General features: G+C 32.8%; 1 protein-coding gene across 1 annotated transcript; it reads left to right on the top strand.

The window, feature by feature from the left end:
- The first annotated feature begins 13,309 nt into the window (after window positions 1-13,309).
- LOC149209888 (F-box protein At5g49610-like) lies at window positions 13,310-14,422 on the top strand. Its single transcript, XM_089398786.1, has one exon. The coding sequence runs from the start codon at window positions 13,310-13,312 to the stop codon at window positions 14,420-14,422; it is 1,113 nt and encodes a 370-aa protein (XP_089254912.1).
- The last annotated feature ends 234 nt before the right edge of the window (window positions 14,423-14,656 follow it).

Here is a 14,656-nt window from a genome sequence, read left to right on the forward strand (position 1 = left end):
CAAAATTTTCATTGAAACAACTAACTAATTGGGAAAATTTCATTTCTAGTGAAGGATTTCCTTGATGGATAAATTCTTCTAGTCAAAACCAATTGCTCATTCATTTGTCTATTTTATAAATATTTCATGGCCATGAAACATATTTATGTTTTAGTTTAGATAACAAAGATGATGAAAGAAACAAGCAAAAGGGATTGTGGTTAAAATGCATTGTTCTAATAATGTTTATGAATGATTTGTTTTTCAGCATGACCATAAACTTTTTCTGCCATACTTCCAATCTTGTTGTTAGTATTTATTTTCCAAACACCATCATGCTTACAACACCAAATATCATGTTTGTAGATGAGGTTCATTCGAGATGCTTATTGCATTTTTCATTGCCCACTAACACATCAATGTCTTGGCAAGATACTCATTCCATGGCAACAGTAAATGGAACTAACTACATTCCAACTATACTTACCTATGATTTTTGTTTTCTCTTATAAATAACCCACAACAAAAATCTCAATCTGTTGATAATTTTTCATCGACTTTAACAAGGGAAAGATGGATGGATGGTGATATCACCCAAGATGTCTTTCAAATCCTCTTTTCATTCCTTAAGCACAAAGAATTTTTTCAAAGGAAGGACGTAATCGAATTCAATGCGTTGGAAAAAGCATTACAATTTCATTGGAATCAAAGGAAAACCTGACAAATGTTTAGTTTGATTCTATGGAGAAGGAAGACTTTGTGGCATAATTCAAGATGTTTAACTTTGAGTTGTGTAACCATGTTAGCATAGGACTTTAAACATAGGATTAACCAAATGGCACCTTAAATTTAAAGTAAATTCTTATACATAGCTTATGCCTATGCCTTTTAGGCTAGGAAAAAATATTTTTGGCTTCTAAATAAGCTTTCATCTCCCCTCTAAAGCAATCAAAATTTATTTTTGGCTAAAAATAAGCTTTATCTCTGCAATGGAATCCCTTAGGAATGTAATCATTTAGAATTCATTTTGTAATGATTTCCATTGCCTCTCATTTGGGTTGAAGAGTGCTTTGAATTATCTTATTTGTGTATCAAATTTCACCTATGTGCATGGAGGGGAACACTGAGTGCCACCTAAAAATTCATTTCATGTAATTACAATTGAAATATTATCAATACAAGTGCTTTTTTCTAATTTCTAATTTGTTGCAATTGATAGTTTGCCCTTTTCCAAATCTGTGTTGTCTTCATAAAAAAAAAATGATCATATTAAAACTGGGGTGTGCAAACCTCCTTATTAGTATTGGAAACCATGTATTTTGTGTCGTTGGTTTCACCATCTTCAATAGTTTATTTATTAACTTCAAATCCAATCCTGGACACATCCTTAGTGCTAGAAACCATATATTTTGGGCTACTGGTTTCACCATATTCAATAGCTTATTTATTATGTTCAAATCTAGGCCTTGACACATCATTTTCAAAAGTTGGGATGGGAATGATATTTTCCATGTTCGCTTCTACATTTTCCATGGTGTTGGAAGTAATAATTTCTTCATTTATAATGGTCACCTATTCATTTTCAAACACATAACTTTTCTCACCTTTCAATTATAGGTTATTTTCTTCATCATCTAATGCAAGGTTGCTCATCTCTTCTTTCAAGTATGGCCTCTTATGACCAACCTCTTTAGAACAACATTAAATACCTGCCAGCTTTAGTGTAATGAACTCAAGAAAGCATTGTTTGATAAATAAATATTTTCATCAAAGAGAAAGCTAATGCCTTCTACCTTACAATAGATTTCACTAGCACAAAACCATATATAGTGGTTATTTGCAATCCATCCTCAACCTTTAGGTAAAGTCTCTAATTCATCTTCTCCCTTTGATAACATATTGAAATGGTTCTCAACTTCAAGCAATATGAAATTGTGAATGGTTCTTTGTTGCAGGGGCATTCACGAGAGCACATTAGAAATCTTGTGCTTACATCTGAACTTCAATTGTGCCTTTCTTTTTTTCCATTGATATTGGTCAAATCTATCAGTGAACCAGTTGGAAAATCTTGCTACAAGTGTTATTAATATAGGAACTCAAACCCAATTTTTTTATATTTTATTTTATTTTAAAATATTCTAGTATATTTAATTAAAAATTATACTATTTAATTTTATTATTTTATTATTTTTATTTTTAATTAAAAATAATTTTAATTATTGATAATATTGCAATTAATGAAAACTTTCGTCCTTGCCCTGATCTTGGTAGGAAAACGAGATTTAGATACTTCCCGAAGTAGAGGATATGCCATTTTCTGTCTATATCACTTTACATGTATGATAACCATTTGCATATTTATTCTTAATTAGTTAACAATGAATTGCTAATTTCGTGTTGATTTTATTTCAAAGTGGGGAAGGGACTGCAATGAACTTGGCTGGCCTAATCAACACATTGTATCTCTTTCGAAACCGATCCCCTCCAATCTCCATGCTTCCATAATCATATTACATTACATATTAGTATTATTACCTTTGGCTGGCCTAATCAACACATTGTATCTCTTTCGAAACCTATCCCCTCCAATCTCCATGCTTCCATAATCATATTACATTACATATTAGTATTATTACCTTACGGTTTATCGCTGGGAATTTGTATGCTTTTTATTGTACACTATTAAGCCAAAGTGTTAAATTCAAACCCAACTAACTTGAGACTAATGCCTCCATAAATTCCATTTTTATCAGATAAATCACTTGTAAGCTACCTCAAAAAAGCTTAATAAAGACATCATGTTCAATATCCAAGTCGTGAGAAATACACGTCAAGAAATATGCATCTGATGTTGAATTTTCATCAAATAAACCCTTCTACATGTGAAAACAATATAGATTGTACAGGGAGAAAAACTTAGGTTCATTTGATTACGAAGATAATATTTAAACATTCAAAAAGCATAGAACTCCAGGTAAGAACAAGATTAAAATTCAAGCACAAATGAGAGGATTCTTAGAAATGTTTTAGTTTCATATAATTGCTGATGTCCCAATCCTTAAACATTTGTACAGGAATAGAAAGGAAAAATAAAATGCATTCTAACAAAAATCCAATGTTAATAACAATGACACTAGCGTTCTCATGTGTACAATTAATAGAATTTTCAAATCTTCGCCATGTTACAAAATCAATGCGTACAACTCTAGCAAGCCAATTTGATGAATTTGTAAATTACTACTTTTAAGAGAAGATAATATGAGGCACACAATAAATAGATCAATGTGAACTTCCATATTTTAGGAAGTTTACATAACACTTAAAATTTATTATATAACATGATTAAGAATGAAAAATGGCAGAAATAATGGTTCACAGGCAGAAGGAGTTGGTGAAAATTAATAATAAACCCCTTTTACAACATGGTCTCCTAGAGTAGCATGAGAATTTTGTGATCCACTCACTTGTTGCTTGACTGGAAAAATGAGGGACATAATATATGATTGATTTGACCCTGAAAGGAGCACTGCCACTTAAGTGACCTTTCTCTTATTTGAGTATTTTTGAGCTACAAATAAATCACTCTTATTATCATCTACCAAAAGCTGGAGAAGTGTTCTAACATCCAACACCAAACAAATCAGAGTAACACTCCAAATTATCTTACAATAAGAGAGCAAGTGCTTGGAATGACTAGAAGTTTGAATTTAGAATACTAAAGGCATTTGAGCTTGACTTTGAAAATTGTAATGTCTTTGGGTTGCTCGCAAAATATTGGAAAACCCATCTCATATTCAACGATGACATTCAGGTTTTCCTATAATGTTTGATTATGTTGGCTATCTTACAATGTAACCTGTGTAACAAAGCCACAACTTTTCAATCAGTGAAATAGTATTCAAATAATGAGTTCTAAATATGTTATTCATGGATATTTAAAATGATGGTTGTGTTGGGATTAAGGATTTCACTATCCATGTTTTCAATAAGAAAGCAGGGTGCATCTTTGGTATTTCAGGGCACAACTATAGTGGTTCTGGAAGAGTTGGTTGCATCCTTAAAGGTGACTGGTGGAACATTAGCTCATTATACCTTCCTCTTCCTAGGAGCCTGAGAGGTAAATCTAGCTCTATGTGTGAACCATGCAAATGAGTCAAAGACGAGTTGCTTTACACTAATTAAAAATAATGGTGACCTTATCTTCCAAGCTCCTATGCAAGAATTCTAGGTCAGGCGCCAATTTTTACCTGCAAAGCTGGGTTTATGAAATTTTCTTTTTCCTGTTATGAAATTAAAGATCTTTACTTATGTTATGTCTGCAACAGATGCAATATTATATCTTTCCAACCTACACAATATTATAATACATTTTTTGAGCGAAATTGCTTTCAAGATTATGACTCTTTCTAAATTGATTAGTCCAAGTTGTGGCCATTGTTTACTTCCGATTTCTTCTTATCTAGATTGGATGAAGCTTCACTATACTGGTTTCCAAGCTCCATTTCTACTTTCTAATCCTACCTAAACTCATCTTCCTCTGAGTTTTTAAACGTTTGTGTGCATTCTGTATCTTTATTTCCAAGAGCACATCTGGTGCTTCCCATGTATATCAATTATAGTTATTTGTTGCTTAGCCGCACAAACCCTACTTCCTCAACACTAGCATAAATTACGTTGGAAAGGTAGAAGAGGAAAGGCACAAAATTTCACACACACAATAACAGGGGCTGTGACTCTTCAGTTAATCACCCAAATTTGATGATTACAATGAACCTCGTGAGGAGTATTTAAACTTTTTCAAACAACCTTAACATGCACACACACTCTAAATTTGAATTTACCCAAAATAAGACTGAACTCGAATTAATCAACTTGATTGAGTTAATCGACTCTCTCAATTTAGACAACTCTGCATGCAGGAGTAATTAAATATCTTTAACAATTTAGTTAAATAAATTAAAAATTTGAAGAACTTATATAGATTTTCATTATGTCATGTCTTTGTTCTAATTCTTATAGTTTATTTAGGCCTCACAATCCTATTTGGATTCTTGTGTTGCATCCTTAAGGAGTGTTCTTAATCATTTAGGAATTAAGAGAACCTACAATCAAATCAATTGAATGCAAATATTTATGCTCCTTAAAGTGTCTGAACTATATATGGTGAAAATATTTCTAGGTAGGAACATGAATTATGGAGCTTATAGTACTTGAAATGACGAAATAGGTAAATGAAAGACGTCAGTTTCTTCTATAAGTTTTGACTTTATGAGCATATATTTTGTTGTTTTCCTTGTGAAAATATTCCCGAGGGTACATACTAAGGTATTTTTACTCTCGTGGAGTAATAAATCACTGATAGAGGCTTGCGAGAAGATATGGATGGTTGACTCCAAGGTATTTTAAAATTTATCACAAAACCATAAATACAAATGAGATCATTGTGTTATTTGTACATTGAGAGCACTTCTAATATCTAATGTTTTAAGGAATCCTTGTCTTGTGTTACAGGGACTCATAGTAAAGTCAATAATGGAATCTCTTCAACATTTCAAGAGGCCATGGGAACATGAGAAGGAACCCCACAAAGATCTCTTAGATGTTGTGAAGTTTCTATCTAAATTCTTAAAAGATACATTTTGAATGATTATTAATTGAAAGTTTTGTTTCTTAATTTGCCATAAACATCCAATATGATGCAAAATACTTTTTATTGGTTCGAAGTTGCTATTTGATTCTCTTTACGAGCGAAAATTGCAAATATCTCTCAACATTTTATGGTTACATGTGATTTAGGTAATCAAACCGACAATATTGATTGGCTCATCATGAGTTAGAAGAAATTTCACAAAAGGAAGTAACCGAGGCTATTTCCTCTTACTGCGATGTATTATGATATTTCCGCCTAATTACCTCAATGGACGAAGCAAATGTCAAAATGTGTTGATATATAAATAGTTGTCATACCATTTTGCTCATTTGTACTCTATCTTCTTAGTTAAATATGTTAAGATCAAATTGTTGATTAAGAAAAGTTCAATGTTCCTTATATTGAACTAGAACCTTGCAAAAACTTGTTATTGTGGCTCTCTCGAATCCAACTAGTCAGTCAGAATGCAGTGCAGAGGAGGCATATAATTGGAGTCAGGTGTGCTTGTATATATATTGATGACTGCAACTGAGATTATATCAATTTAGTTTTGGAATTTTAAATATGTTAGTTTATAAAGATTGAAGGGCCTTATAATGACCATTATTTTCCTTTGATATTAAGTCTAATAAACGAGTGGCACCGAGACTTACATTGCAGGGGTGTGCAATTTTTGCTAGTGATTCTTGAACAAATCTTGTACATTTTCACATTAGGTTTAGTGAGAAAAAAAGTTCTTAGGGTTGATTATATTCATTGTATGTGGAATTTGAATGTTGTGATTCTCTTAGTGGATGTTGGTTTTCCTTGATATTGGAATACTAAAACTGACATATTTTTCCCTTTAATATTGGTATTTCCTTGGGTTGAATATTGTACTATGACACAACCTTGTCCATATTCCAGTTATGTGATAGGAGAAAATGAAGAGAAGTCAAAAGGATTCTCTGAGTCTTCACACCTATTCTTTCTTTTCGATTTCGCAGTCCACCAATGCATACATTTTCCCTAAATTTGGTTTAGGAGTAGTCATGTCGACGATATAATGTTGGCAGCTGATAATGATTTATCATTTCCTCCCTTTCCTATTTCTAGAAATTGACCTTTCCTATGATAATAAAATATGCATTCACATGTCTAGAAGTTCAAATTTAGAATTAAAAAGCATGTGAGACCAGCATTTTATGATTCTTAGTCGTTTGACAATTTTAAGAAACACTCTGTAAACCATTGTTGTATTAGCGAAACTTGCAATATTTAAAATTAACCCAAGTCATAATCGGTATTCGTTTTGGACATTTTGTTTTGCTGCCATTCAAATCAGAAAGAAGTATAGTATATCTACGGACCTCTAAATAAGTAATTACTTATTTAGAGATTAGATGCAAATGGTTAAGATTTATTTTTTACTAAAAACTATAAAAACTGCAGTTAGCTACTCATTTGGTTATAATGTGAAATTCAAAATAAATAAAAAAGTCTCTTAACTTTTGTCCATTAATATCGACGCCACATTTTTAATTTTCTCCTAACTTATGTCTTGGTAATGATTCTGTATTTAGTTTTTGATATTAGCGGTAATCTGGATTTACTTTTCGTTGTTGCCGATTTTTAATTCATATGACGACATTTTTAACTCGCACGGCAATACTGTTATTAGAAATAGAAAGAAGGTAAAATTAAGCACAATATAAATTATTTTTTATATTTTTATTGATCACAAAAATTACATATATAAGATACAAATAATTGATTTTGACAAATTTAAATTTTAAGAAAGTGGATCTATAATTTAGATATGAAACTACAATATGTAAAATAACACCTTGAAATATTCACTAACAATTTATAACACATAGAACACATCACATATAGAAACATGGCTTCCAACAACCGCCTAAATAAATAAAAAGTAACCATCAATACCTTAATAAAATACCATTATTGTTGAAAATGGTTTTTTTTTTTCAACTTCAAAGCACCTGACAAGAGACCATTATATAAAAAATTTAAACACATTTCACACCCAGAATGCCCTGTCTTGCCATCAAAATCCAAATCTGGTTCCAAATCAAAATCCAAGGCATAGATGAGTGTTTGAAGGCGTAGTTCAAACACAGTTTAACTAGTTGACATTTTGTTGGCATGTTTTGCGTTTTTTTATACGATGTTCTGTTTTTTATTGAGATTTTGTTGCTATTTTTTTGGTTTTCGGAATTTTAAGGATAAGATAATTTTGTTATTTAAATTTCATTTAAGAATAATCAAAATAATAGAGATTTAAAAATTTAATAATTTATAAATAAAACATTAACTTCTTAATCAAAATTTCAAAATATTGCAAGGATGTGGCATGTCCCACGGAAACGGTGTTTAATTATCTAATATGGAAATCCGTGTCATGCTAATATACTAATTCCCCGAAATGACATGGACATTATCCATAAGTACCAAGATTTTGAGATGCACAGTACCAAAAATTGGATTTGGAGTCAGGTTAAGCTCACCTCAAGCTTCTCACAAGATGTTCGTAACAACGCCGTCACTTCTGACAACATGTTCCTAAAACAATGCCGTCAGTGTAAACGAACGGCTTACAGCGTATTCGTTATTTAATGCAACCTCACTTGCTTTTACATTACCGTACGCTTTCCAGGGAGGGTTTATAGTACTTTTTTAAGAAAGGGCATTATTATTCTGCCTATGCATTCATTCATGAATGAGAGATCTTTCATATTTCAATATCTCTTTCCTTGAAAAATTGATATAATTTATGGGAGAACCACCAATATTGAAAGGAATATTAAATTTATCAAGAGTATGCATATGAAAACATAAATAAAATTAATGAACAAAAAATAAGAGAATTTTGATTCTCAATCTATGAAGTGAACTCTTACTGGAATTTCATATCCTTATATAGGAGCAATGAATACATTATTATATAGCCCACATATTTTTAATTTCATTATCCATTATCTGACTAATCTACTGTCCCTAATAATTCGTTGAATGATCACTGACTTCATCTACAAATTTGTTGCCCTAATTCTGATAACTCAGAACACAAAATTTGTTGGCTAATTTGTCAGCGATTACATAGCTTTATTTTAAGCATTATCTTCAACACTCCCCCTTAATGCTTAATGAGGCGATTCTAAGCATATCCCTTAAGTATTCGAGCTTCCCTCTAAGTAGTGCTTTGATAAATATATCTGCAAGTTGTTCATTTGTTGTACAAAATTTTATTTGAATTTATCCTTTTGCCACATAGTCTCTTATGAAATGATATTTGATATCAATGTGTTTGGTGCGATTATGAAACATTGGATTTTTAGTTATGGCAATGGTAGACAAGTTATCACAGTAAATAGTTGTGGCATATTTTGGTTCTTGTTTTAGATCTAACAATACTTTCTTCAACCAAATTGCTTCACATGTTGCTATTGCTGTTGCAATATACTCTGCCTCTGTAGAAGACAATGAAATAGTTGGTTGCTTCTTTGAACACCATAATACTACACTTGATCCAACGCTGAATACATAACCTGAAGTGATTTTTCTATCATCAAAATATCCAGCCGAGTCACTATCTGTATAACCAACCAACCCAAAATTATTTGATGAAGCATACCAAATCCCATAATTTCTTGTTCCAGAAACATACCTCAAAATTCTTTTTGCTGCTCCAAAATGGATCTTACTTGGACTTTGCATGAATCTGGAAATCAAGCCCACTGCATGCATAATATCAGGCCTAGTGGTAATAAGATACAAAAAATTCCTACCAGACTCCTATAGGATTGAGCATCTACCTTTTCAGCTCCATCTTCTACAGAAAATTTTTCATTTGTGCTCATGGGTGTGCTCATGGGTTTACAATTTCCCATTTTCCATTTTTAAATAAAATTTGAAATATATTTTTCTTGTGAAATAAAAATCCCATCATTCATTTGTATCACTCTTATGCCAAGAAAATAATGGAGCAAACTCAAATCAGTGATTTCAAATTCAATCATCATAGCTTCCCTAAACTCTTCCACTAACAAATTACTTGAATATGTGTATATCAAGTCATCTACATATAAGCACACATTTATTATATCATTACCATTGACTTGATATATAATGTGTGTTCATTTTCACTTCTATTTAACCTCTTTTTCAAAAAATAAGTGTCAACTCTGTTGTACCATGCTCTTGGAGTTTGTTTAAGCCCATAAAGAGCCTTTTTCAGTTTGTAGACTTTGTGTTCATTTTCTGCTTCTTCATATCCTTGGGGCTGGTGAACATATACATCTTCTTTCAACTCACCATTTAAAAAGACTGATTTAACATCAAATTGATAAACTAATCATTTAAATTCAGTTGGCAATGCCAAAACGGTTCTGATTGTATCAAATCTTGCAACAGGAGCATATGTTTCATTGTAGTCAATCCCTGGTTGTTGAGCATATCCCTTTGCTACTAACCTTGCTTTGTGCCTTTATATTGATCCATCAGTTGCATACTTGGTTTTCTACAGTCATTTCACCCCAATGACTTATTTTTCAGTAGGAGGATCCACAAGCTCCCATGCTGCATTATTTTTAATTGTTGCCATCTCTTCATCCATTGCTTTGCACCAAACTAACTCTTTTACTGCTTCTTCAAAACATCTTGGTTCTGCTTCAATCTGAGACATCAAAGAAAAATTAGTATAACCATAAATTTCATTTAAAGATTTTGTCCTTTTTGGAGGAGGACTTGGACTTGAAACGGGACTTGAAGTAGCAGAAGATGATGGAGTGGATGTGGCCTCTGAAGTATTTTGATTACTCGATGGATTTGAAGAAACAAAAGATTCATCTTCTTGTATAATAATACTTAGAGTTTGTTGTTGCACATCACGATTCCCCTAGCATTCTTCTTTCTCATCAAATAAGACATCACGACTAATAATTAATTTTTCAATTTCTAGATTGTACAATCTATAACCTTTAGTTTCTTCACAATATCCAATAAAAATGCATTTCACACTTTTATCATCAAGCTTTCCTAATTTTTCAGCAGGAACATGAGCATATGCAATGCAACCAAAGACTCTTAAATGAGAAATATTGGGTTTTCTTCCACACCATGCTTCATAAGGGGTAATATTTTGCACACTTCTTGTTGGGAATATATTAAGCAAATAAACAGATGTAGCTACAACTTCAGCCCAAAAAATGTTTGGAAGGTTTTTACCTTTCATTATGCTCCTAGCCATCTCAACAATTGTTCTATTCTTACGTTCAGCAATGCCATTCTGTTGGGGAGTATAATTAGCTGTCAATTGCCTTTGAATTCCATTAATTTTACAATAAGAATCAAATTTATTAGAAGTGAATTCTTCCCCTCTATCTGTGCGTAATGTTTTTAGACAATAACCACTTTGCTTTTCCACAAGAGCTTTAAATTGTTGAAATATGACAAATGCATCAGATTTTTCTTTAATGAAATATACCCATGTTCTTCTACTAAAATCATCCACAAAAATAATGAAACACTTATTTTTGTTGAGAGACAAGGTTTGCATAGGACCACATATATCTGCATGCACTAGTTACAATGGTTTACTTGCTCTCCATGATTTTCCTACTGGAAATAAATCTCTATATTGCTTACCAAGAATACACCCTTCATAGAGTTTATCAGTAGATCCAATAAATGGTAACCCTTTGACAATTTGCTTGTTATATAACAATTTCAAGCCTTTAATATTCAAGTCCATATCTTATGTGCCATAGCCAAGAACTATCATTATAAGCAACATTTAATGATGTACTTGCTTGAATCACAAGGGAGATTGAAAGCAAAAATTCTGTTTTGCAGTGTATTAGTCCTAGCAATAATTTTATTGTGATCATTTTTATCATAGATAATGCATTGCTTGTCTTTGAAAACAGTTAAATATCCATTTTCAAGGAGTTGCCCCACACTCAAGAAATTATGTGCTAGACCAGGAACATATAAAACATCATTAATGTGCTTTAGTTTTCCTTGTTTTGTCTTCACAACAATTGTTCCCTTACCTTTAGCTTCCACTGGCTTGTCATCTCCCAATAGTACATCAGATTTTGTAGATTCATCTATCTTTACAAAGCCATCTTTGTTTCCTGTCATGTGATTGCTGCAACCACTATCCATAAGCCACACCTCTTTGGAAACATTATTAGTTGAATTAGAAGCCAAGAATAAAATGCCAACCTCTTCTTTTTCTTCAGAAAAATTAACTTCTGGTGTTTGTTTTTTCCAACAATTTCTTTCATAATGGCTAAATCTTTTACAATAAAAACACTAAACTTGGGATTTATTAAATCTTTTACCTCCATCGTTGTCATCATTACCTCTTTCTTTGTTGTATGCAGAAAAAAATCTTCCTCGACCTCTGCCTCCTCTGTATGTTTGTCCTCTTCCTCTTCCTCTTCCAAAAATGTTCTGGGTTTCCTCATGAGAGGAACCACTTTTGTCTTTGAAAATATTTCCTTTTGCTTGAAAAGCTTACTCAATAGATTTTTCAGAAAATCTATTGATTCTTTGCTCATGAGATTGAAGAGACTCCATTAGCTTATTCACAGACAACTGAGTTAGATCCTTAGACTCCTTAATAGCAACAACAACCCCATCAAATTTTGCAGGGAAACTTCTTAAAATCTTCTCTACAATTTTTTGATCTTTTAAATCTTCTCTGTAAGACCTAATTTCATTCACTATACCCATAACTCTAGTGATAAAATTCTAAATAAATTCAGAATTTTGCATGCACAAGGTTTCAAGTTCTTTTCTTAATGACTACAACTTAACAATTTTTACTTTATCACTTCCTTGATATGCTTGCTACAAAGCATCCCATGCCTCCTTTGATTTCGTTATTGCAACCAGTCTCGAAAAGATAGAATCATACACTGCTTGTTGGATTAGGAAGAGAGCCTTCGAATCTTTCTTACGATTTTCCTTTAGCTGGTTTCTTTGGTTTTGAGTACAACGAGCAAGTGTGTGAGCATTCTGCATATCCATTCTCTATGGAATCTCACAAATCTTATGAGAAAAACATTGTTTTCATCTTAATGCTCCAAAAACCAAAGTTCTCACCTTTAAACATTGGTATTTGTGGTTGAGAAATATTCACATTGTTGGCCATTGCTGCTAAGTACTGAGGACTCCAACCAATAATTTGAATCTGCACAGGGTTCACAAAATTATGAAAACTCTTGCAAATGGCTTTCACAAACTTTTGAAACCTCTTGTCAACAACACACACTTTACATATAAATCAATTCTCTTAACCTAGCTCTGATACTATGATGTTAAATCTATCAAGAGCATGCATATGAAAACATAAACAAAACTAATGAAAAAAATTAAATAAGAAAACTCTGATTTTCAATCCATGAAGTAAACTCTGATTTTCAATCCATGAAGTAAACTCTGGTTGGAATCTCGTATCCTCATAGAAACAATGAATACATTATTATATAGTCCATATATTTCTAATTTTATTATCAATTATTTGACTAATCTACTGTCCTTTGTTGAATGATCACTGACTTCATCTATAAATTCGCTGCCCTAATAACTCAGAACACAAAATTTGCTAGCTAATTTGTCAGCAATTACATAGCTTTATTTTAAGCATTGTCTTCAACAGCGAAAAGCACGATGGAAATGAATGAGGAAATATGGAAGAGATTAACGCAAGACCTGTTAATGGTGGTTTTGGCAAGACTGCCTATGGAAAGCATTGTGAGGTTTCGCGCAGTTTGCAAAAGTTGGAAGGAAATGTTTCAATCCGCGAAGTTCAGGGGGTTGGTGGCCACCTCAGCAGTTTCTTCTAGTGAGGCATTTCTCATTGTTCCGGGAAGGAAACAGTTAACATCCCTTGATTCATCTCAGCCATTGTACGTCAGAAACCTATGGATTGGTATAGAATGTGGCTACAAATTTCGACGTCTGTCTTTGGATTTTCTTCCGAGCCCTGTTGTTGTGGTGGCAAGTTGCAAGAACATACTTTGTTGTTGGAGTGGAAAAGATGAAATTTACATATGCAATCCTGTCATCCAAACCTGGATAGAACTTCCACAACGTTTTGAAGATACAGCGTGGGATTTCATTAGTCTAGATTTTGATACACGCACGGCACGTTGTACCCTTATCATGGGAAGGAATTCTACTTCACAAAATTTTATGGTGGTAGAGATGTATGATTCCAAAACTAATAAGTGGACTCAATTAGAAACAACTGTGGGCAATCTAGTTCGACCTCAAGGGGAAGGCATACATTCGAATGGGAGATATTATTGGTTAAATGAATTACATGACAGGGATTGCTTGAGCATAGTCGCATTCGATGGAGAACAGAAGCAATGGAATGTAATCAAGGGGCCACCGAACATAAGAGTTGGCATCCTCCCCCGAAGACTTCATGCAACATTTGTTACTGGTTGCGAAGGGCGTATAGTATTAGTTTGTACGGGTCACATTTCTTTATGGGAACTCAGTATAGATGAAGTAGAAGGAGAGAAATGGGCTCCATTTAAACCAGTGGAGGTTGAGCACGAATTGAGGAACCTGATGTTTTGCATGGACATGACAGTGAATCACAGTGGCTGCGCATTAGTCTTTCTGCCCGTGACGAATGTTTTTGCGGTTTGGAGCGAGGAAGCAAATAAATTGCAGAAGATAGAGTTTGGACAAATACCTGATTTTTCAGATTATATTGGTTCTCATATTTCAGTGCGTACCTTCCAAGTAAACAATATTTTCTGGCCCTAGTATACACGGGGCTGCTTATTTCAGTTTTGTTACTGCTTTTGTGTCTTACATACGAACCTCGTTCAGATATTTTTATGGGTGTGGAGAACAGTGGTAGATTTTATTGTTTTTTAAATTCTCTAAACTTGTGTTTGGAGGGTATCTAAAACTGCTATGAATGCGTCTTTTTGTTGTTTGACTTCTGATCTCATATATCAATATTCGTTATCAACACTGTCTTGAATTGACACAGCT

The sequence above is a fragment of the Pinus tabuliformis genome, chromosome 1_2 (assembly GCF_031772625.1).
Source record: "Pinus tabuliformis cultivar Carrire ecotype Pingquan chromosome 1_2, CPIR1, whole genome shotgun sequence".
NCBI classification, from domain to species: Eukaryota; Viridiplantae; Streptophyta; class Pinopsida; order Pinales; family Pinaceae; genus Pinus; species Pinus tabuliformis.